Below are 21,926 nucleotides of genomic sequence, written 5' to 3'. Positions count from 1 at the left end.
ACCTTTAGTTCTCTCACATTTGTGGCACGCTAAATAAAATCCATTAACTCCTAACACAGCTTTAGTAAACTACCATCCACACAAACAGTGCCCCACCACACTTTAGGTTCCAAAATCAACACTCTGAAAAAGTTAAGGGTTTGGGGGTGAAGTGTGTCGTCTCCTGTCTGTAAATCCATGCCATCACTTTCGAACGAAAGCTCAGAAGTTTTGTTTTCACACGCCAAAAAATGGCTAGAATTGCTGAGTGAGACATTTTCTGGAAATGCACCTGCTAGCACTCAGAGTGAGAGGAATAAAATACATGCTTGGATTTCAGCAGAAACTAAATTTTGTCAGTTTTGTGAAATTTGAATGGCTGTATAGCTTTTTCAGCCTTGTTGTTTTGGCTACTCCCACTTTAGCAGCTCCGATCTGCATTGGGATTTGGCACATTTTGTACACGGGGTGCCCTTCCTGACAACTCCACTTTCACCTGGAGAAATATACACACAGCCTTCAAGCTTCCAAAGAGGTCTTCTATCCAAGTAGTAACCAGGAATCACTCTGGGCAGCTTCCAGAATCATATTTTTTAAAAGTAAATGAATCATTTTAGAGTATAGCTGTAAACTAAACCAAAGATGCATTCAGATTGAATTTCGAAAGAAAAGAAGAAGAGTAGAATGTATTCAGCCGGTGATGAGGATGCAAACTGAGACAAAGGACTGCAAATCTCATTTTGTGCTGTGTGGAAATGCATTCACAGGCAGCTCCCTGTGAAGCTCAGTCACTGTCAGGGGATGTACAGCTTGTCAATTGATAATGAAGCACACTGCTAAGGGCCTTTAGGTTCTCACTGTCCCTAATTACACAGAGCGAGGACTCTGCAGCCTTGTGCGAACATTTGATTTATTTCCTCTGCCTTGTATTAAAGAAGGGGGAAGGGGGGGTTAATTATTTTTACGGATGATCATCAGACTGGAAGAATCAAGCCTCATTAATTGAGGGACAGATTGTTTGCACACAACAAATATTTACACATGCCGTGACAAATGTGAACACAGCCTGTGGTGTCTGTGGTCCAAGATAACCCAGACAGAATGTCAAACATTTTGGCACGGTTCTCCCTGAGTAGAGCTCACCCTGGATAATGTTAAGGCTTACATATATTCATTGCTTTTGTTTTAAAATTATTATAACGACCCGCTGTACCAACTGCGTGGTCACTTGATGGTTGTCACACCCTTTGATAGGTTTTATCGACCAGTATTGACCTGATGCGCATCCTTGTCGCTAGCGTGTTTCCAACCAGCATTCCATAAAATCGTTGATAATAATTAGGCATTTATTAACATTCCAGCCAGAAGAGAAAGTTATTATGAAAAGGTCAGCTTGTGGTATTACAACAATTTGACACAGTAGTGAGACTCATGTTATGGCGAGAGTATCTTAGTGAAGCAGGTAACAGAAATAATCTTGTAAATGGTGTTACACACACCAAATTTGGTAAAAAAAAAAAAAATAAAAAAAAAAATACTCCTTAGACATAATTCTTTAAAAAAAAAAAAGCCCACAGACCAGCCAAAATACTGAGTTGCAGAATCTCATATGAACCAATTTGGATGGTTTTGGTGCCCAAAAGTATTTTTTGGCTACAAACATGAATCCTTGTTGACCAGTTCTTATCCCGAGCTATCGGTGGATGAGGGTCTCTAGCTCCCACTGATGCCACTCAATCACATTTTACATCCCCTGCCAAGGCTGGTACAGCTGGTTGGACTGCAATGATGCAGATGAAGTGTCTTGGCCAAGGACACAAATAGGTAGAATGACCAGGAATCAGATACAAGAATTTGAACCTGCACTTTCCAAAAGCTCTCATTACCAGCCAGAAACGTTACCACTAAGCTACCATCACTGTCCGGTAAAAGGTGTGGGAAAATACCTGAAATCAACAAGGACATGGAGGAGGTGCTGTGTCCCGCCGCTACAGTCCGGCGTAAAGGTGAAAGTTGTTTTATATATTTCCATGTGAGGACAGCAGGCAGAGACACGCGCCTCACAGAGGAATGTTGTTAGTTCATGTCCTCCAGTTGGGACGTCCAGGAGCAGAGATCCTTATAGCTGCGGCTGTGACTGGACACCCCCCCCCCCCCCATCCATTCAGCACCCAGACCAAACGTGTCACTCTGTGTGTTATGTGGCCATTCATTTTCGTTATTTGTTATTTAATTGCTTATGTAGGTATTGTCATAATTATTTATATAACTGTCCTGATGGTGGTGTCTTTGTTTTTAATGTGTGCACTGAGCTGTCATCCAGCTGTCAGTGTGCTGTAATCAGCTGACAAGTCCTTCACCGTGCTGTGTGTGATAAGACTTCGCTGTCCAGCCCCCTTGTGATCAGATCTGCATACATAAGCATTTTATGCAAGTGTGCCCCCCCCCCCCCCCCCCCCCCCAGGATGCCAGATGTGTTGCGGGTGCGGGGGGCATGGCACATGCGAGACACATGCCCCACGTGTGTGACTTTTTGCAAAGCCACACTTGTGGGGCACTTAGATAAACTTCACATCCAGCTTGACAGTGATCGTCTGCTGATTGTTTTCATGTTGACAGTATGGCCATACATTTTCTACAACCCCAATTCCAATGAAGTTAGGATGTTGTATAAAATGTAAATATAAACAGAATACAACGATTTGCAAATCCTCTTCAACCTATATTCAACTGAATACACCAGAAAGACAAGATATTTAATGTTCAAACTGATAAATTTCAATTCATTTTGAAATGGATATATTTGCAGCAACAGGTGTACACCTGTTGCTACAACTATATCCATTTTTACACGTATTACATGCGATTCCTGCTTCATGCACAGTTTGACCAAATTTGCACTGTGTGTGAAGGGGCCCTAATGGCCATTTGGAAAATGGCTGCCATTCTGAAAAATTGAGTGACCTGTGGGCATTTTCAAAAGGGTAATGTCTAAGGAATATTTTTTGCCATATTTGGTGCTTGTACCACCATTTGAAATATTCCCTTGAAATATTCTATTATCTGCTACACTAATTTAAACATAAACTACTGTACTGCTTGGAGCATAGTGTTCTCAAGCAAATTACCATTTCTATGTTACACAATTAAACATAGTGATTGCGATTGTTGTTGCAAAAAAATGAAAACCATGCATAATTTCCATTTTCTGTCATATTGTTTGATAACACAAGCTGTAAACACAAGTGAACTATAAAGTCAGTACATGAGATCCTCTTGCAGGATGCAACACAGTGGTGAAATTTTAACAATGAGTGGATGTAAAAACAGTTAAATAAAATGACAAGAATCTGTTTTTTTTTTTAAAGAAGTAAAAAAAAGTCTGTAACTGCACATTCTTGCCTCTTCTCCAGTATCAAGGATAACTTCAGACTTCAGACAACTTTATTGATCCCAAAAAAGGGCAATTATGTTTACACTCCAGTTACCTCAGACACAAGATACAGCAATTAATCCACAATTATTACTTGTTTACCGTAATAATGGCACACATCAAAATTAAAGACAACACATATACATTTGACATTTTTTATGTGCACTAAACTTGAAGCAGTCCATCATCCAAATTGAGGCAAAGTGGGTGAAGGCCGCTGTAACTGTAAGTAGCACCGCCAGCCAAGCTTGAGAGGGGACAAGGCCTGCCGCAGGGAGGGAGGGGCAGAGAGTGGTAAGAGGAGAGGCGGGAGCATGCTTTGGTCCATGTGTAAGTCAGTTTATTGTCCTTGTGGCTTGAGATAAGACTGGAGCCAAATAGTCTCACCAGAGCCTGGATAAATTCCTCTGGAGGTAAACAGAGTGCAATTGACTTTGATGCCTGTAATGTTGCAGCCGAGCAGTGAAAAACACTTTTTTTTATATAGATCCACTCACTCAGCCAAATCCCAATTATAAATTAAGAATATTCCTAACTTTGAATTAAGAATATTCACCGGCCTCTGAAACCTTCAGCTTCAACTGCAAGGCATGCATCAGCTCCAAGGTGTCATCCAATTTGCGTCTAAGTTCAAGAGTCAACGCAGTCTGAGAATGCACTGCCTTGCCAACCTCGTTAATCATGATGGACAAGCGAGGGGCCATGGTTCTTGATGCCGCTGTCTTGCCAATTTTCCGGTAGATCAGGACAGCACATAAGCCAAAAAGTACCAGCCCTGTTACCATAAGACCATAACAACAATACAATGGCAAGTTAACTTGTCTGAACTGATTGTCAGCCTTCAAAAATATCCTTTGGTCTTTCAAATTATCAACAACTTTACCATAATAAAGAAACTGGTAGGTTTTGGTGTTTTTGGAACTTTTCAGTGACCCCTGTTTGTATCTCTGTGGCTTAGTTTGTGCAATCTAATCAGGCCATCACCAGCATAGTAATGACATGATGTAAAAAGTGATCAAATCACATTTTTGTTAGGTTTTAGAGATTCCAGCATTATAACTGATCCAGCAACGACTTTACAGCTGCACCATTGAGCACCGATAATCTGCAGGTTTTCATTGCTACCAGTGACCATCATCATTAGGCAAATTACTTCAGTAGTTGCAACCTGGATTTAAAAACCTGGATATGCTTCAGTTTCACAGAAATACTATTTGGACTGGCACTTTTTCATTCCCCAAAGAACACTAACACAGCATCACTATTTAACGCATCTTAATGGAAATGTATTGAATATTATAATTCCCCCACCCACCCACACACACACACACACACACACACACACACACATGACATCACACACAGGAACAGCACTAAATGATTTATTCGTGTGGCTTTTCAAAATTGCAGAAATGTAGTAGTAATATTTAGCCTTGTTAACCTCCAAAACATGAATCGGATACAAATTGTGGTCCCACCAAATAATGAAGGATGGATAATGAACCATGGAGCATTTTTTTTGGGGGGGGGGGGGGTACGAGTCCAGTTATTCAACAGTCGTGGGAGAATAGTGGCTCTGAGAGGCAGAATATTTGGCTAACAAGGCTTATCTCTGAGCGTGGCGCCAATTTCAAGAAGTTCAAAATTTAGCAACAACAGCGTGGGGCAGTTTGTGTATGTGGTACTATGAGTACAAACAAGGATTTTAGTGGTGGTGAGGATGAAGCTGTTAAAAGCCCATTATCCAAGTGGCAGCTACGAGGAGAGGACAGGCTATTTTTGACAGGCTCAGGTCTCTTGCCCACTATAATTCCACCTGCTTTGTGCACCGGACGCTGTATATAAAATAATTATTTTGTAGCTGATTAATCATTTTCTGTCAGAGCTTGGATGTTAAAAACACCTCTCATCTCTTCTGAAATCACAGAGGACATTTCATTTGCAGCTTTTTTCCTCTCTCTCTGTCTCGTGCGCTGAGGTGGAGAACATATTTGGAACAGCCTAAAAGGTAAGTATTTGTAATGTTTTAATATCTTGGTAAAACAGTTGCATGTTCATTTCTTCTTTATAAGCAGCTGTAAAAGTATGTGTATGATAGATTTATCATCTTGTTATAATGGATCAGATGAGTGCTGCTGTGTGTGCGCGCAAGAATGGAATGGCTCGCACTCAAGACTAGCATTTACGCAAAATGCCAACTCGCAAAAGAGTGATTTTGCAGTGAATAATGGACAAACAAAATTAAAAGTTGGATCACAGTGTCAAAATGACTAAGTCGCAGAAGAAATTAAAGCCAGTGAGAAGAAGCACAGAGGTGACTGTCCAGGAACCCGTGGTTCACGTCTATCTGGTCTGGTGCATTTAATGACTCTGGAACACAGGTGAACAGCAGCCTGGCACACAGCGCACACCGATCAGACTGTATTGGAACATCTATTTTTGGACTGCATTTAAAAAATGTGAAATCTTGAATGGATGCTGTGAATTGAAAACCCACACTTTAAAAGGGACCACGTGTGGGAGGGGTAGAGGGTTGGACCAAAAACATACCTAAACGTGCACCAACGTCGCAATACATGGCGCTACATGGATCATATGTGGCTTGATGTGGATCATATATGGCGACACGAGCCATTTGAGGCTGGACGGGACTCAAATGGCAGGTCAGTCGTGGCTCACTAGAGGCTGATACCTGGCACATGTGAGGTACAGAGAGGCATATAGAGGCACCTTAGTAGCGGATATGTGATATCTTAAAATGTGGCTCATTCTTCAAATAATTGCTGACACACCCATGTGTGGCTCATTATTCATGGCTTCCTATTCGTTGGGAGAGAGGCTTTATCTACAAACCATGAATGGCAAAATGTGAATACTGAAAAAAAAATATCTTCCGAAACGTGATTGCAGGTTTCGCAAAGCGTAAGTCGCAAAACATGGGTTTTTTTACGACTTGGTGTATGTGCTTGGTGTGGAGCCAGTAGTGTGAAGGTACCATCTGTGGGATTATGACTGTGCGCCTCTCACTTTCATTGCACCAAGGGGCCACCTCTCAACTCACGTGCACGTTACCTTGACATTTGCACGCAATCTGGCATGCCAATGAGTAAACCCATTGTAAGCTGTGCGTAAAATGTGCGCAGCTGTGTGCCAGTTTGTAAAGAAAATTTTGAAATGTTCAAAACTTCTGGCACACATTAATTTTGTGAACTAGTCATAAACATTACGCAACCTGTTTGAAAACACTGTGTGTCACTGCGTGTCATTGCGCGCAGGGCATCTGAACTTGAAACTGAGATTATAACAAGATGTTACATCTATAATAAACATAATTTTACAGATACATTATCCAGTTCATGAGAAGGAATGAAAAGGCACCTGTTTTACCAATCCATTACTATATAGTAATTATTATAAATAGTTACGTTTGAGACAAGATTCCAAATGCGTTCTCCACCACAGAACACGCACAAGACAACCTGCAGCTGTTGATAATTTCTCTGTGATTCTGGGTTCGATGGGAGAATGGAGTTGTGAAAGCAAATGCGTCATTGGCTATGAAATTTATTTTATATAGCATGGTATCGAGACAAAGCGGGAAGCATTGGCATGATGAATTGTGCGACAGTGCAAGGATCAAATTCGTGCAAGTGTCAAGGTGCCGAGTCTCTTTCACATTCCCTGTTAGTGGGTGAATAATCCAACGCTTGGTGAATTCCGATTCATGATGACAGGAAGAGTTGACATTGAAGTTTCAAAAAGTGACATCACTATGAACTCTTGGTCACCACAGACCAGTTATCTCTGTGGTAACTTTTCTGACACCTCCTGCTTAAAACCTAAAAAGTCAGAAGGGTCAGAAGGGTCACAAGGCTCCATGATCACGGTCTGTATTCACATTGAAAATCAAGCTCAAGCGAGCTTTTGCCCTTCTGCTCCACAGGAATTTTCCATCATCCCTGAGTTTGCGTTACCATTTGACAGGTGTACCGCCCTTAATGAGCCTTTCATTGGATTCAGGTGTGTTGGAGCAGGGAGACAACTAAGAGAGTCAGGAATGTGGCTCTCGAGGACCGAACTTGGCCACCCCTGAACTAGATCATGGGTATAAGCGGCTGAAATGGGTTTCCTCAGGAGGTTGACTGGTGTCTCCCTTAGAGATAAGGTGAGAAGCTCAGTCATTCATGAGGGGCTTGGAGTAGAGCTGCTGCTCCTTCGCATTGAAAGAAGCCAGCTGGGGCGGTTCGGTCATCTGATAAGGATGCACCCTGGGTGCCTCCCTAGGTATTCCAGGCACATCCGGGGAAGACCCAGGATGAGGTGGAGAAATTATATCTCCAGACTGGCCTGGGAACGCCTCGGTATCCCCAGTCAGAGGTACCTAATATGTCCTGGAAAAGGGAAGTTTGGGCTCCCCTGCTGGAACTGTTGCCCCTGTGACCTAACCCGGATAAGCAGTTGAAGATGTGTGAGAGTGATGAGATCTTGCTACAGATAGAATTTCTCAAAACATTATATTTGAGAGAGAATACCATGACTTGAATACTTATGCCAAGCCCATTAAGAAAACTGCTCCATATCTAATAAAAACTTCACAGAGTAAAGGTGTGTTCACATTAACATGGTCTGGGCACTGTGCTCTGTGTGCTGCCCTGATTGACATAGTTAAATTGTTGGTTTTGCCATACACATTATTTTTTCTTTACTCTGGGAAGAAAAATTAATTTGTATAACACTATTGCACTGGACAAGTTGGTAGGTTCAATGGTAAAACAGTTGCACTGCCATACAAAAGAAGAGGGAATCTTATGTAGTCCCTGAGCCCTACAACCATTTGTGCTTACCCCTGGATTCTGTAGCATGACGAAAATGAGAGTCTATGTCTTCCTCTAGACAGGGCACCAAAAGCCAGTGCCCATTTACAGCTGGATGGGCTGGGACAATACAGATTAGATGCCTTGTCCAAGAGCTCGGACAAGTAGCATAACTATAAATTGAATCTAGGTCTATATGCTGGTAGTCCAACGCCTTATACCACTGAACTGCCTGCCCATGAGGATTCGATACCCACTCAGTCCAATTGTCTGTGTCCTTGGGCATCTGCAGTGTCCCAATCTACCAGCTCTAAATGGATACCCATCTTAGCTGGAGAAGTAACCTGGAATGAATTAACATCCTGTCATACACTTACCACTATAGTATCCAGAGATAGGTGCCAGACTGATGGGTCTTGGACCCTGTGTAGGACTTACTGTGGGGGGTTTTTTTTTTTCCCTTTGGCTACCTCAGGTGCTCTGGGTTGCCACAGCAGATCCAGTGCAGTATCACATTGGCATTTGGCACATTTTATGCCTGATGCACTTTTAGACCCACATAGTAAAAATGTGCAGGAACCAGGCCGATACTGCAAAAATGGCCATAATCCGGACGCAGTAGGGAGGGAAATAGGCATGTAGACTGTGGGCGGACCCCGTCCAGACTGCTTCATCCACACCTGCACAATTGCATCCAAAGCTTATTTGGACAACAGTTAGACAACATAGACTGCTGTCAGATGGCCATAAAAAGCGCTGAAGACTGCAATGTCCAAACATCTGATGGCAAACACTGGATCAGAGTGGGAGCCAGTGCTCTGTCCTCCATTTGCACAGGCCCTTCCAGTGAAATAGTATATCTTCCCCCCTGGATATATATATATATATATATATATATATATATATATATATATATACACACACACGAGGTCTGTCAATAAAGTAATGGTCCTCTTTAGTTTTTTTTTAAACTATATGGATTTGATTCATATGTTTTTACGTCAGACAAGCTTGAACCCTCGTGCGCATGCGTGAGTTTTTCCACGCCTGTCGGTGACGTCATTCGCCTGTGAGCATGCCTTGTGGAGGGAGTGGTCCCGCCCCCTCGTTGGATTTTCATTGTCTGGAAATGGCGGAATGATTTGGACTTTTTTTCCATCAGAATTTTTTCAGAAGCTGTTAGAGACTGGCACCTGGAAACCATTTAAAAAATTTGTCTGGCTTTCGTGAAAGTTTTACGGGCTTCACAGAGAATAAGGACTGTTACTACAGCTTTAAGGACAGCTTTAAGGAACACCTCAGATTCGGCGTGTCAGAGGACAAGTTAGGACAAGCCCAGCTCTCCACAATTTTTCTGATACTTACTGGACTGGTAAGCATTGAAAGCCGAGATAGGCATGTCCCAACTTGTCCCATGACACGCCGAAACGGAGGTGTTCTTTGTCTCGCTCAAACAGCGAATCGGTTGTTACGCACGAAGCCTCCGCGTGGCTTTCCATGGCAAAATCTCTTGTTAAAAGTGAAATCTGATGGAAAATGGCTGATGTCCAGCTCTTGTGATAACCAGAGAAAGTGCACACAACGGTCTCGTATCCACAGAGCCATCAGCTTAGAAATGATCTGGCGTTTTCTGCCTCGTCGTCGCAGCTCGGAGCGCGGCGCGCCGAGCGTCCTTGAACCCGTCCTTAAAGCTGTAGTAACAGTCCTTATTCTCTGTGAAGCCCGTAACATTTTCACCGAAAGCCAGATAAATTTTTCAAATAGTTTCCAGGTGCCAGTCTCTAGTAAGTAAGTCCCTTCGGCTGCTCCCTTGTTTGCACTTGGGTTCGCCACAGCAAATCCAAGGTGGATCTGCATGTTGAATTGGCACAAGTTTTACGCCGGATGCCCTTCCTGACGCAACTCCACATTACATGGAGAAATGTGGCAGGGGTGGGATTTGAACCCGGAACCTTCTGAACTGAAACCAAGCGCATTAACCACTTGGCAACCACCTCCTTTACAGTGAATGAACCACGGCTGACTCTTTAAAAGAACTGTTAAATCTACAAACAAGAGCTCTGTTTTTTGTACATTTAACTGCTGTATTTTTTACAGGAATTCCCTGGTGACCACAGCTGCCAGCGTTTTCCTGTAAAAACAACAGTCTTTTTTTTTACAGTGTACAATGGGTGATGTTACAGACTTCTGGCCCAATCAGCTGACAAAGATAACGAATTCCCTCGGCTGAGAATCTATATCTTTCATAGAGAATATCGTCCGGGTATGTCAGCGGATTCCGGCAGTCTTTAAAAGTCCTCGCCCTGCGAGGTGAGCCCCTCACAATTTATGCTCCAATATCAAACGGATCATCCAGGTAGGCCGGCATTGTCTTCGGAGTGATTGAAGGTGGATGGATGGTACTTATAAAGGGAGTGGTTAAGCGAAAACCTCAAGCTAACCGAGAACATAACCTGCTCCGAGCAGGTTTGGCACACAGCGTAAGTTGCCGTGGCAGCATACCTTGATCAAAACCTATCCACCTTTCGTAGTACGGGTTAACCGGGAAGTTACTCCACACGTCATCAACTTGCTCCCGAAGTTACCCTGATAAGCCAGTAACCCCGCTTCGTAGTACAGGCCCCTGTTCTGGACTCTGTTTTGTATATTGTCTTTTCTGTATTGTATTTTGTTTTAACCAATCACTCTTACTGTTAGAATGGCCTAAGCAATGGATCACCCCTCTGAGTCTGGTCTACTTGAGGTTTCTTCCTCAAAAAGAAAAAAACACCAGAGGGAGTTTTTCCTTACCACTGTCACCTCTTTGCTTGCTGAAGGGGTTGGTAAGGTTAGACCTTACCTATGTGAAGCACTTGGTGTGATTTTGTTTTGATTTGGCGCTGTGTGAATAAATTAATTTGAATGCCCTTCCTGACACAACTTGAGTATGACAAAAAGAAGCATATTCACAGCTCCTGTTATTTCCACATGGTCTCCCAGCCAAGGACAAGTCAGGACCTACTCTGCTTTAGAACTGGGAGGATCAGGTGTGGATACCTGTCTGCCTGCATAGGACTTACTTCAAATTTGTTGATGCATAGTTACTTACATTACTACCATTAGCCTTTCCAGTCATCGCACTATTTAACACTCATTACCTGCACATACAAAAGTCACTGTGGTTTGTGGTTAACGATCAGTAAATTTCATCTTCCAGTGATGTGTACCTTTATAGTATTAACAATACTGCAATGCGCTACATACACAATAATAAGGGAGACATGCAAAATATATGTGGCTGTGATAATATGAATATGTTAAGACCTGAGACGTTTGCTGCTGACTGCAGGAGTGAAACTACGCTCCGTTAAGCGCAGACCAGCATCTGCACTCTGTGATTGCTGGTCCCATTGAAAAGAAAGACTTCTATTATATCATTATTCAGTTCCATTAAAAACAGTCCTACCACTTCTTCCATGTAAGTGTTTCTACAGTATGTTTGTGTCTATATGTTAGAAGAGGAGAGCTTGTGTTTGAAACATATTTTTATATATGATTCATAAACAAAGCTTTAATTCAGATTTCATCTTCTTGAGCCGTGTGGTTACAGGAACCATGCGGCTATACTACAGCCACAAAATTAGGACATTTACACTTTGTTTGCTGTGTTTTATTGTTATTGATCATGGGTCACTTGTGGCTTTTTGTGCCTGTTTCCTCAGTAGCTCCATATCAATATTTGAGATCTATATTGCAGTAAGACACTTGGGGGCTGTTCATTAGGGTTCCACTGGTGAGCCATGTTCCCCTGCAAACTTGAATCAATATTGGCTGTGTGACATGATTTTTCTTTCCTGGTTTCCTCTCCTATTATGGACTCAAAGTAATGGAAGTTGCCTGTGGAGCAAAATATTGATAGGTTTTGTTCATTTCTAACCAGTTAGAGCAGATAAAGACAACTCCATGCTCACAAAACTCTTTCTCGTAGGCTTACGATGACGAATGTGGTGGTGAATATGAAGACCAGACTTATGAAGCCTATGACGATAACTACAGCAACCAGTCACAGAGGTGATGGTTACACTCAGGAAAACATACATTAAACAAAATAAGTTTTTTGTTGTTGTTGGGTTTTTTGTTTGTTTGGTTGTTGGTTTTGTCCAATTTATGTAGTTTATGTTCCCCTGCTGGTATTTACAGCATGTGAAAGCTTTATACACTGTGGCACTAATGAGAAACAGCTGCACTACTGAACTATGAATTTACATCTTGTTTCTTTACGCAACAAAGTATTTATAGCCTGACAAAACATTTCAGTAATTTCTCATGTATTCCAAAACTGAAAATATTAACACTTGCTACTGGTCTTTCAATCTGTCTGCTTTAGCTTTTCAGAACATTATGAATACGGACACAGAACAAGTGATGAAACCTACAACAACTATGGTGAGAGCATTTTATTTAATATTTTGGGGAGTGGGGCATCAGACATTTTTTGTTGTGTCTTCCGACTTTGACTTTTGACGGTATGCTCTCAAACTACGTAGTTTGAGAGCATACCGTCAAAAGTCAAAGTCATACATACATACCAAAAAACAGAACCCATAAAAAGTGTAATAAATCCTACAAACTTGTACTTCAGTCTGTGTATGATCATTTCCCAATGTTTTCAGATATCTTGGTCACTTTGCATAGAAGTCATGTTCTCTCAAAATTATTAAAATTATTATTATTAAACTCAAATGGTATGATTTGTTGGTGAAATAGGCCTCCAGGCAAAATGTCATTCCCTTGTTTGACCAACATGTCTTTCATACATATTTCAAGAAATCTGCTGGACCTTTTAATGGGTTCGGAGGGTCACCCTGTAGATAGATAGATAGATAGATAGATAGATAGATAGATAGATAGATAGATAGATAGATAGATAGATAGATAGATAGATAGATAGATAGATAGATAGATAGATAGATAGATAGATAGATAGATAGATAGATAGATAGATAGATAGATAGATAGATAGATAGATAGATAGATAGATAGATAGATAGATAGATAGATAGATAGATAGATAGATAGATAGATAGATAGATAGATAGATAGATAGATAGATAGATAGATAGATAGATAGATAGATAGATAGATAGATAGATAGATAGATAGATAGATAGATAGATAGATAGATAGATAGATCGATCGATCGATCGATCGATCGATCGATCGATCGATCGATCGATCGATCGATCGATCGATCGATCGATCGATAGATAGATAGATAGATAGATAGATAGATAGATAGATAGATAGATAGATAGATAGATAGATAGATAGATAGATAGATAGATAGATAGATAGATAGATAGATAGATAGATCGATCGATCGATCGATCGATCTCTGTACACCAAGAACATCTTTGAATAGTGGAGGGAATTTACTAGCAGTTGGCAGTTGAAGTAAAATGTGGTGTCATGTTCCTGTTTCCAGTCATAGGAAGTAAATATTGTGCCATGAACCTTTGAAATGTTGGCCTGAGACATCATCATCATGAGGCTAATATGGACAAGCAAACATGTAAAGAAAGTATTTTCATCCATCATCTCGTATGAGGAATTGCCTTTATTTTTGATGCATTTGTAAATGGAATCCAGGAGCCTTCTGATCAAATAACTACATTAGGGAAGTTATTTCGGTACCTGCTGTTGTGCAATGAAATGAAACTTGCCTCTGCTATCACTCAGGCAACGCATGGTGTTATAATGATTCTGGGACTGGATGACTCACTATCTCCCTAAGCTTTGTGGCAGAAACTTTAAAATACAGAAAAATTTGTTTGGAGTAAAACAATTGGGGGACGGGACAGATAAAGCCCTGATTTTTTATTAGCACCTTTTTAAAGAAATACAGGTTAAAATGCTTTACTGTTATAAATGTTTTTAAAAAAAATACACTTATGGAACATCTAAAAAAATTAAAACAATTATTTATTATACTTACCTCCCAATACAAAGGTCTCATGCCCATTTTATTTGTACATCTGGAATTGTGTCAGAAAAGGCATCCAGCAGAAAATGTGCCAAATCAACATGTGCATCCAATACCCAATCAGCTATGGTAACCCAGAGCAAATACAGAAGAAGCAAGAAGAAAGCCATTTAAAGTTTTAGAAGGGACTAAATATGAATGTTCAAATGAAAGAAAAGAAACCAGAATGGACCAAAGATTGTTGAAGAAACCAGGAGTCATGATAAAAATAGAGAAGAAGTGGATAGACACTTGTCCTTTTGCAGGTTCAATCCACCAAGTGGACTGGATGGACAGAAATTGTGGGTGTAGGCAAAAGAACAGGACTTTTACCATCACTTGAGCAAGGTGTTGAATATCTAAGTTGCTCCCGCTGAGCACTTTGTTCAGCAGGTCATAAAATTGGTGTGTAAATGTGAGGACTGTCAAGAAAAATGACACTGACATGCATTTGGTATCATGTAGAAATATTTGTATGCAATAACATAAGTTATATGTATTTTTGTCCATGAGATTCTGCAGTTCACTAAGTGCAGGCTAAGACAGCTCATGTGAAAGTACATATTTCACAGTGAATATAAAAGCAGTTTCTGTTGTTTCAAATGAATAGTGTTTTTTTAACAACATTTAACGAGCAACCTTACTTTAATTCATTCATGACTAAAATGTCATGGCCAAACAATCCTTGCTATTCTTGCGCAGACATTTGAAAGATGTTTCACAGCAAAGAAATAAAAGAAAAGCCTTGTGATTCCAGCCCACTCCTAATTATCCACATGCAGGGAGCCGCTTCTGCATGTTGCAAGCTGTGTTTGACTACAACAATAAATACCACAATGGAAGCTCAGGAGGCCAATCACTGTTTTGCCTGGTGGATATGTGCCCTCTTACAGTGAGGTTGCTTCTGAAAAGCTGACAGTAATCGGCTGAGTAATTGCTGGCGTGCATGCAATGCAAGTCCCTCCTGTGCAGCCTGAAATCCCTTTTTATACTTATTGCCCCAAAGATTTTTTTTTTTTTTCTCCTCCAAACTGATTTTATGTAGGAGCCCAGCAGGAACCAGATGTTCTCATCCTATTACGTACAACGTGTGCACGTTTAAATCATGAAAATTTTCAGCCAAAAATCTTAAATTTACTAAAGGTGCTGATTCAAGGTTATCACATGGCAGCAGCGATAAGGTGCTTGTCACACCGGGTTTAGGGTATTGTTCATTTCTTCAGCACAATGAATTGTTCATTGGAGCATTCAGGTCAGACCAAGCCAAAACCAAACAGGCAATGATATGATTTTCTGCTCCATAAACACTTTCTTATTTGGACGTGACGCAGTATGGCATGCAGCAGAGGCCGCCATCTTTATATGATTTGGCTCACAAGGAAGAACCTGCTGACAGTCAAATCTCTGTGTTTGGCCCAACAGAGGGCATAAAATTGGTCTTGTGTGGCAGGAGCTTCAAGTCCCTTCAGTCTCTGTGATAGGATTTCACACTCTTGAATTTTTCTTGTCTTTAGTTAAATCAATTGTGAGACGGCAGTGTATCTGTGCTCAAAGGTTTTACTTTGTGATATGAAAGCACAGCTTTCCACACTGCCTTTTACTTTGAACTGTTTTTGGGTTTTTTTTGCAGGGGAAGAGTGGCCGACTGCCCGCCCCGGCCTCAAAGCCCCAGTTCTACGGCTGACACGAGGGGCTTACAGAAAACATCCCTATGGTAGATACTGAAGGTGCTCCAGATATGTCACCTTTTTTTTCCACTCAAAATGCTGTAACCGTATTTTTGTTTTTTCCATTTCCCTCTAAAATTAAAATAACTCTAGAAAACACATAAATCTACAGAATCCAACAATGCTGTCATAATCAATCTTTTGTTTTATTTCAAATGGATTTGTGTTGATTTTTGAACACATTCTTGTACAGAGTAAAACCACATTCCCCTCTTTCCACTTCAGTATATTTTAAAGTTATACCTCCTGCTTTGAATATTTAATTTCCCTTTAATCTAGTGATTTCTGAAGCTTTATGAGTTGGCACCCCATTTAATTCCCAATGTGTGAAATACTGTTAGGAGTATGAATAACTATATGATTTTTTTTTTAATTACATATTTTTAGGTTATTCAAAGCATATAATCATATTTGACCTTATTCATGAAGTGTGACCGCGTTCACGTGGACTTGCTCGACAGCTTGCGGTGCACTCAAAATTACTTTCCAAGTCAATGGAGGATTTTTAACCCGTGACATGCAAAATTTTCACCAGAAATTCAAAATATGCTGCTGATATTTGACAGCTTTGCAAAACTTCTGCTCCTTTACTGATCAATGTAGCAGCGATTTTTAATAAATGCTTTTTCCCCCAGAAATGGTTTAAAGTCTATTTTATGCATTCCAGAATCTGTAAAGCAAATGTTTTTAGAAACTATTAATTTGTCTGCTTTTGTTTTTAGTTTAAAAGAAATCAGTCAGTAGCAGTGTTGTTGATCATTTTGTCCCTCAAACCGTCTCAAGACAAGTGTTGTGTATTGAACCTTTTCGCTTCCTAAAAGTCTCCAGATGTGGTTTTCCATTCATCCATGAATTGTTGTTTGCTGGTTTGACAGTTATTGTTAATGTAAAAGTGTTCAGAACCAAAATGAATGCCAGGATGAACACCAAAAAAGGCAACGGATGTAAATCTTTCTCAGCATGCTAGAAATATTGTATGGTTAAAGTCCCTCAATTTAAAAAAAAAAAATGTTTAATTCTCAGAAATCTAAATGTACCCCAATTCAAAGATTATGGGTTTCCAGTTACACTATTTGAAACTGACAAAATCTTTGTGAATGTGTGAAGGTAAATATGGTGAGATGTGACCTCATGATAGTGCAAAACAAATTTTTGTCAGGATTGAAAGCACATCAAAATGTACAGTGTGTAAATTTTATTCTATGTATTGTCTGTGTGTAAACTGTATTTGTACATAAAGTATTTAATAAAAACAACATAAAGCACAGCGCCATATGTAAGAATATCGAAATAGGTGGCTGATTAAACTGCCAATGGAGCTCAAACTGTATATTTTCTGTATTTTTTATCACCAATGCAGAAGAATTTGAATTTCTTGTTTCTAAAACTGCATGCTTTCGGGTGATAGGTACATCTGTTTTGTTTGTTTGTTTGTTTTTTATTAACCCATCACCGTGTCCCCAAAAGAATTAATAAATAACATTCCTGCTCAAACGTCATTGAATCTTTCTGACTTAGAAAATATTAATTTTTTTTTCTTAATCTATTTTGTGGAGTTTTACATCATTAAACAGATACTGTGATTGAGTCTGAGAATGATATGGAGATAAAAGAGGTAAGAAGTCCTCATATATTACCATAATTATGTCTTAAATATGTGAAACTGGCTTGTGCAGAGCATAATGAGCCATATAGGATGCACATATTGCTATAATGATTCTATTTTATTGCTGACTGAAAAACTGCACTCGGTCTAGTGTACATATATGCTTTTCCATATGCACTGCAATTTTCTGTGATTTAAACATCAACACTGATGTCCATTTGGCAATTGAATTCTCTTTTGTGATTAGTACACCTGAAGCCTGGCTCTCATTAAGAGTGTAGATCACGGGACTGAAAGGAAGACTAAACTCTAATCAGGTAACCCTAATAATAACAATAATAATAATAATCTAACAATCAAATGATAACTTACACTAAAAAAGTAAACCTGACATTTTTAAACCCCATATAAATCCACTTGATTTAAACTCCCTTAGTATTTCTAACTAGATACTTCACACAAACAGTGTGCTAAAGCAATGATTATTGACATTAAAAGGCACTAAAATAAATGTTTGGAAAAACTTAAAATCACACCTTTAATATAAAGACAATAAAAATGAAAAATTCATCTTTATCACACCTTGAATTGGTTTACTTTTTTCACAGTAATGACTATATGTGTTTTATGTATATTATACTGCATGATGTGTTATTTAAGCTGCATTCATTGATTACTTTTGCTACATAAGGGTGATGTGTTTTTATTATTATTACTTTATGTTTGTTTTGCCCTTATAGATGTACAAACACATCTGGCCAGTTCAGAAGGGACTATAACAGGTAAGTAGATATACACACACAACAATAACAGCAACCACAACAACAATATTAACAATAATAATAACAGTTGTGATAACAACAGTAATAATAATGATAGTTATAATAATAATAATAACTATTATTATTATTATCATCATCATCATAATAACAACAACAATAACAATATTAATAAATTATGACAGTTGTGATAACAATAATAACAATAGTAATAATAATTATTATTTTTATTATTATTACTATTATTATAACAACAACAGTAATATTAACAACGGGAACAATATTAATAATAGTGAAAGTTGTGATAACAAGAATAATAACAACAACAATAGTAATAATAATCAAAGTTGTAATAACGGTAACAACATTAATAATAATGACAGCTGTGATAACAACAACAGCAGCAATAATAATAACAGTAACAACAACGACAATAGTAATGAGTTATAATAATAAATAATTATAACAACAATAGTAATAATAATGACAGCTGTGATAACAATAATTAGAACAACAGTAATAATAATAATAATAATAATGACAACAATAATGACAGTTTTAACAACAACAGCAATGACAATAATACGAACGAAGCGTTGCGCAGAGGCGAGAAGCTCACTCATGGTACAGGGCATCCTAAACAGGAAGTACCAAATTTCAGATCCACAGTAAAACAGGAAATGTTCAAATGTCAAACACTTCCTAGCTTGACAGACGAGATCCCATGGAATCTCACAGGAACGGAAGTGGCAAGCTCACACTCAAACAGGAAGTGCCAAATTTTCAGTCACAGTGAAACAGGAAATGTCAAATTTCACTGGACTCCCCTGAAATCTAATTGGATACAGATGATTGACATGTCATGGCACCACACGTCTGGTTGAAAGACCTGCATTTTGAAATTAGTGAGTCACATTGTCTGCTAGGTTCCTCCTGTCCAGTAGTTAGTGCTTTGTACCACAAGAAAGTTCTAATCCACCTTCGTAGAAGAAGAAAAATGTTTGCTTCCAATTTGAACTGAACACATCATTTGAACTATGGACTTCTAATCACACCAAACTTATATTGGTAAGTAAACGACCATATTTTATGCCAGAAATGAGGTCCAGGTTGTTAAAAGCAACATTTCTCCTTTAATTCGGGTTGCCTTATATACACACATGTTTAAGCTAACAGACAGCAGCTGGTTCATGCTCTGTTGGCTTATTAGTGCAGCAGATAACTGAAACAATCCTTCAAATGGTGATACAAGCATCAAATTCAGCACAAATACACCTGGAGCAAAATTAATGGAGCAACTTTAACTTTGACCCCTGTACAAACTGAAAGTGACCTTTGTTACCATTCTTGCTACTTTTACCTCATAACTCCATAACATTCAGTCACAGATTGTCCATCCTATACCTTTTTGGAATCTTTATGATCAGACAAATAATGCGGTGTAGTTTTCTATATGATTGGAGCATCTTTTAATTTTGACCCCTGTGCAATTTTTCAGTTGACCCCTACCTGGCTGCCTATTGAAAATTCAAGTGGTCAATCAGGTTTTTTATAGCGTTAAAGTCTATGGATTAGTTGTGCCAAATTTGATGCTTGTATCACCATTTGCAGGATTCCACTCTAAATATTCTCTTATCTGCTGCACTATATATGAGATGTAAGATGCTGCTCTGTTTCTCAGTTGCTCTCAAAAGTATTGAACACTTGGTATTTCACACATTTTATTTCGGTTATTCCATTTCAAATACATGTTTCTTCTAAAATGATCTTCCTTAACTCAAACTGAAGGCAAATCTCGACAACTTGATATAAATTAATTAAAAATATAAAATCCAGCTTCCTGATGAAGTGGTGCAGGGGAGGATTTTCTTAAAAAGAAGACCTGAAAGTTCAGCTACAATTTGCCAGAAAGTACATTTGAGATGAAAGCCTAGATTTGATGTTTTGGTGAAAGAAACATTTGTATTTCTTCATAATTTATGTAAATAAAGTCCAAGACATATTCACTGACTTGAAAATGTTCATGTTTCCATCCCCTGACTTGAAAGAAGAAAACTGGCAATAAAACTGATTATTATTTACAGTTTTTAGAGATTTGCTTTCAATTTGAGTTTGAGGAAGATAATTTTAGAAGCTGTTATTTTTTTTGTTTGTTTGTTTTTATTTATTTATTGTATTTCTTGTATTTAAAATGGCATAAACAAATTAAAATGAGTGAAGTTCCAAGTGTTCCAATACTTTTGGAGGGCACAGTATCCTGACCTTATGATGAGCGCAAAATGAGTGTGGTATTATTACTGTTTTGTTTAAGAATGTTTAATTTTCACTGTTGCTGCACTTTGTGTCAAATCATAATCATATCGTATATCATATTGATATGAAAATTCAGTAAGGTATATCTTCTATTATACATTCCAGATCTAAGGTGGAACTCTACTAGTGTTTACTAAGGTACACCTAAATATCTTTAAAGAAAAAAGAGAGAGAGAGAGAGAGAAGAGCCACTTAGGTGCCTGGTCTTGAGAACCAGGGATGGTAGGTTGAAAAGCTTTTTTATCCCATGGGAACTCTCTGTACCCACCTAAGTGGCTCAAGAATATGGACAGCATGTATATAAGTGACATTTACATGACAATATTGAGATACGATAATTTGGCCATATTGTACAGCCCGACTGTCAACTAGCTCAAAACTTTGAATATTAATGTACATCTACATTTAAAAAAAATGCTTAAAGTGGAAGGGGTTTAAGAGGGCTGTAAAGCAAAAAAAGAAAAATGCTTAAAAAATGTGGGAGGTATGGGGGCAGAGCTCCTCCAGAAGATGAAAGGCAAAATAAGGAAAATTCTCAACAAGGTGCCCCCCACAGGCTGAAAGGTTTTAGTCATGCTCATGCTCCCAAGAACCATTTTACTGAAAATAGTCTGAAGGACCTAAAGGACATGGTTAGGTGGCGAGGAGATCTTACAAACATATGAGAGGCAAATAAAGAAAAATGCTTAAAAAGGCAGGGGTCTGAGGCAGAGCCTCCCCCCCAGAAGCTGAAAGGTTTTTTCCATGCTAATACTCCTGTTGTGAAAGTGTCGTGACACGGACCCACAACAGGGGGCGGTAATGAACAGACAATGGATAAGCCAAAACGTAACAATTTAATGTTGTGAATCGCACAACGAAGTACAGACAATAACAATATGGTGGAATGTCAATTATACACAAGGTGACGTGTGGGCAGGCTCGACAATAGAAGACGTCTGGCGAGAGAAGAGCTGGATCCCACACAGCTTCCACCACCAACGGATCTGAAGAACACCGGAGCCGCCAAGCCCTGCGCCCCAGGTGGCCACTGTCTTCAGCAGTCAGACCCGGTACTGCTGGCAGAGAACAGAAACAGTACTGATGAGTGTGAGTTCGCACACTCAGTAATCCCACAGTCAGTGTTCAGTTAGTAGGGAGAACCTCCACCTCTGAATCACACACTCGTGCAGCTCCTGAGACAACCACTTATCTGGTTTGGGGTGTGAGGCGAAGCCGTCGCAGTCCACACCAAACGCCAACACAGCAGACAAGGAATCCGTCCCAGGAAAACG

General features: G+C 39.4%; 1 protein-coding gene across 3 annotated transcripts in view; it reads left to right on the top strand.

Annotated features, from left to right (window-relative positions):
* The window catches only part of khdrbs2 (KH domain containing, RNA binding, signal transduction associated 2), a 253,004-nt gene extending 234,668 nt beyond the window's left edge, over positions 1 to 18,336 (top strand). The window contains exons 7-10 of one of the 3 annotated variants that reach the window (XM_034185058.1): positions 12,194 to 12,276; positions 12,593 to 12,644; positions 15,851 to 15,954; positions 18,301 to 18,336. In XM_034185058.1, the coding sequence (XP_034040949.1) occupies positions 12,194 to 12,276; positions 12,593 to 12,644; positions 15,851 to 15,952 (237 nt within the window). In that variant the 3' untranslated portion in view covers positions 15,953 to 15,954; positions 18,301 to 18,336. Of the gene's footprint in view, positions 1 to 12,193; positions 12,277 to 12,592; positions 12,652 to 15,850; positions 16,997 to 18,300 lie in introns of those variants that run through there. The other 2 variants (XM_034185060.1, XM_034185059.1) reach the window with 2 other exon arrangements.
* Positions 18,337 to 21,926: the final 3,590 nt, after the last annotated feature.

This window comes from Thalassophryne amazonica, chromosome 13 (assembly GCF_902500255.1).
Source record: "Thalassophryne amazonica chromosome 13, fThaAma1.1, whole genome shotgun sequence".
In the NCBI taxonomy this organism is placed as follows: domain Eukaryota; kingdom Metazoa; phylum Chordata; class Actinopteri; order Batrachoidiformes; family Batrachoididae; genus Thalassophryne; species Thalassophryne amazonica.
Note: the sequence above shows the minus strand (reverse complement) of the source record. Positions and strands in the feature narration are given on the sequence as shown.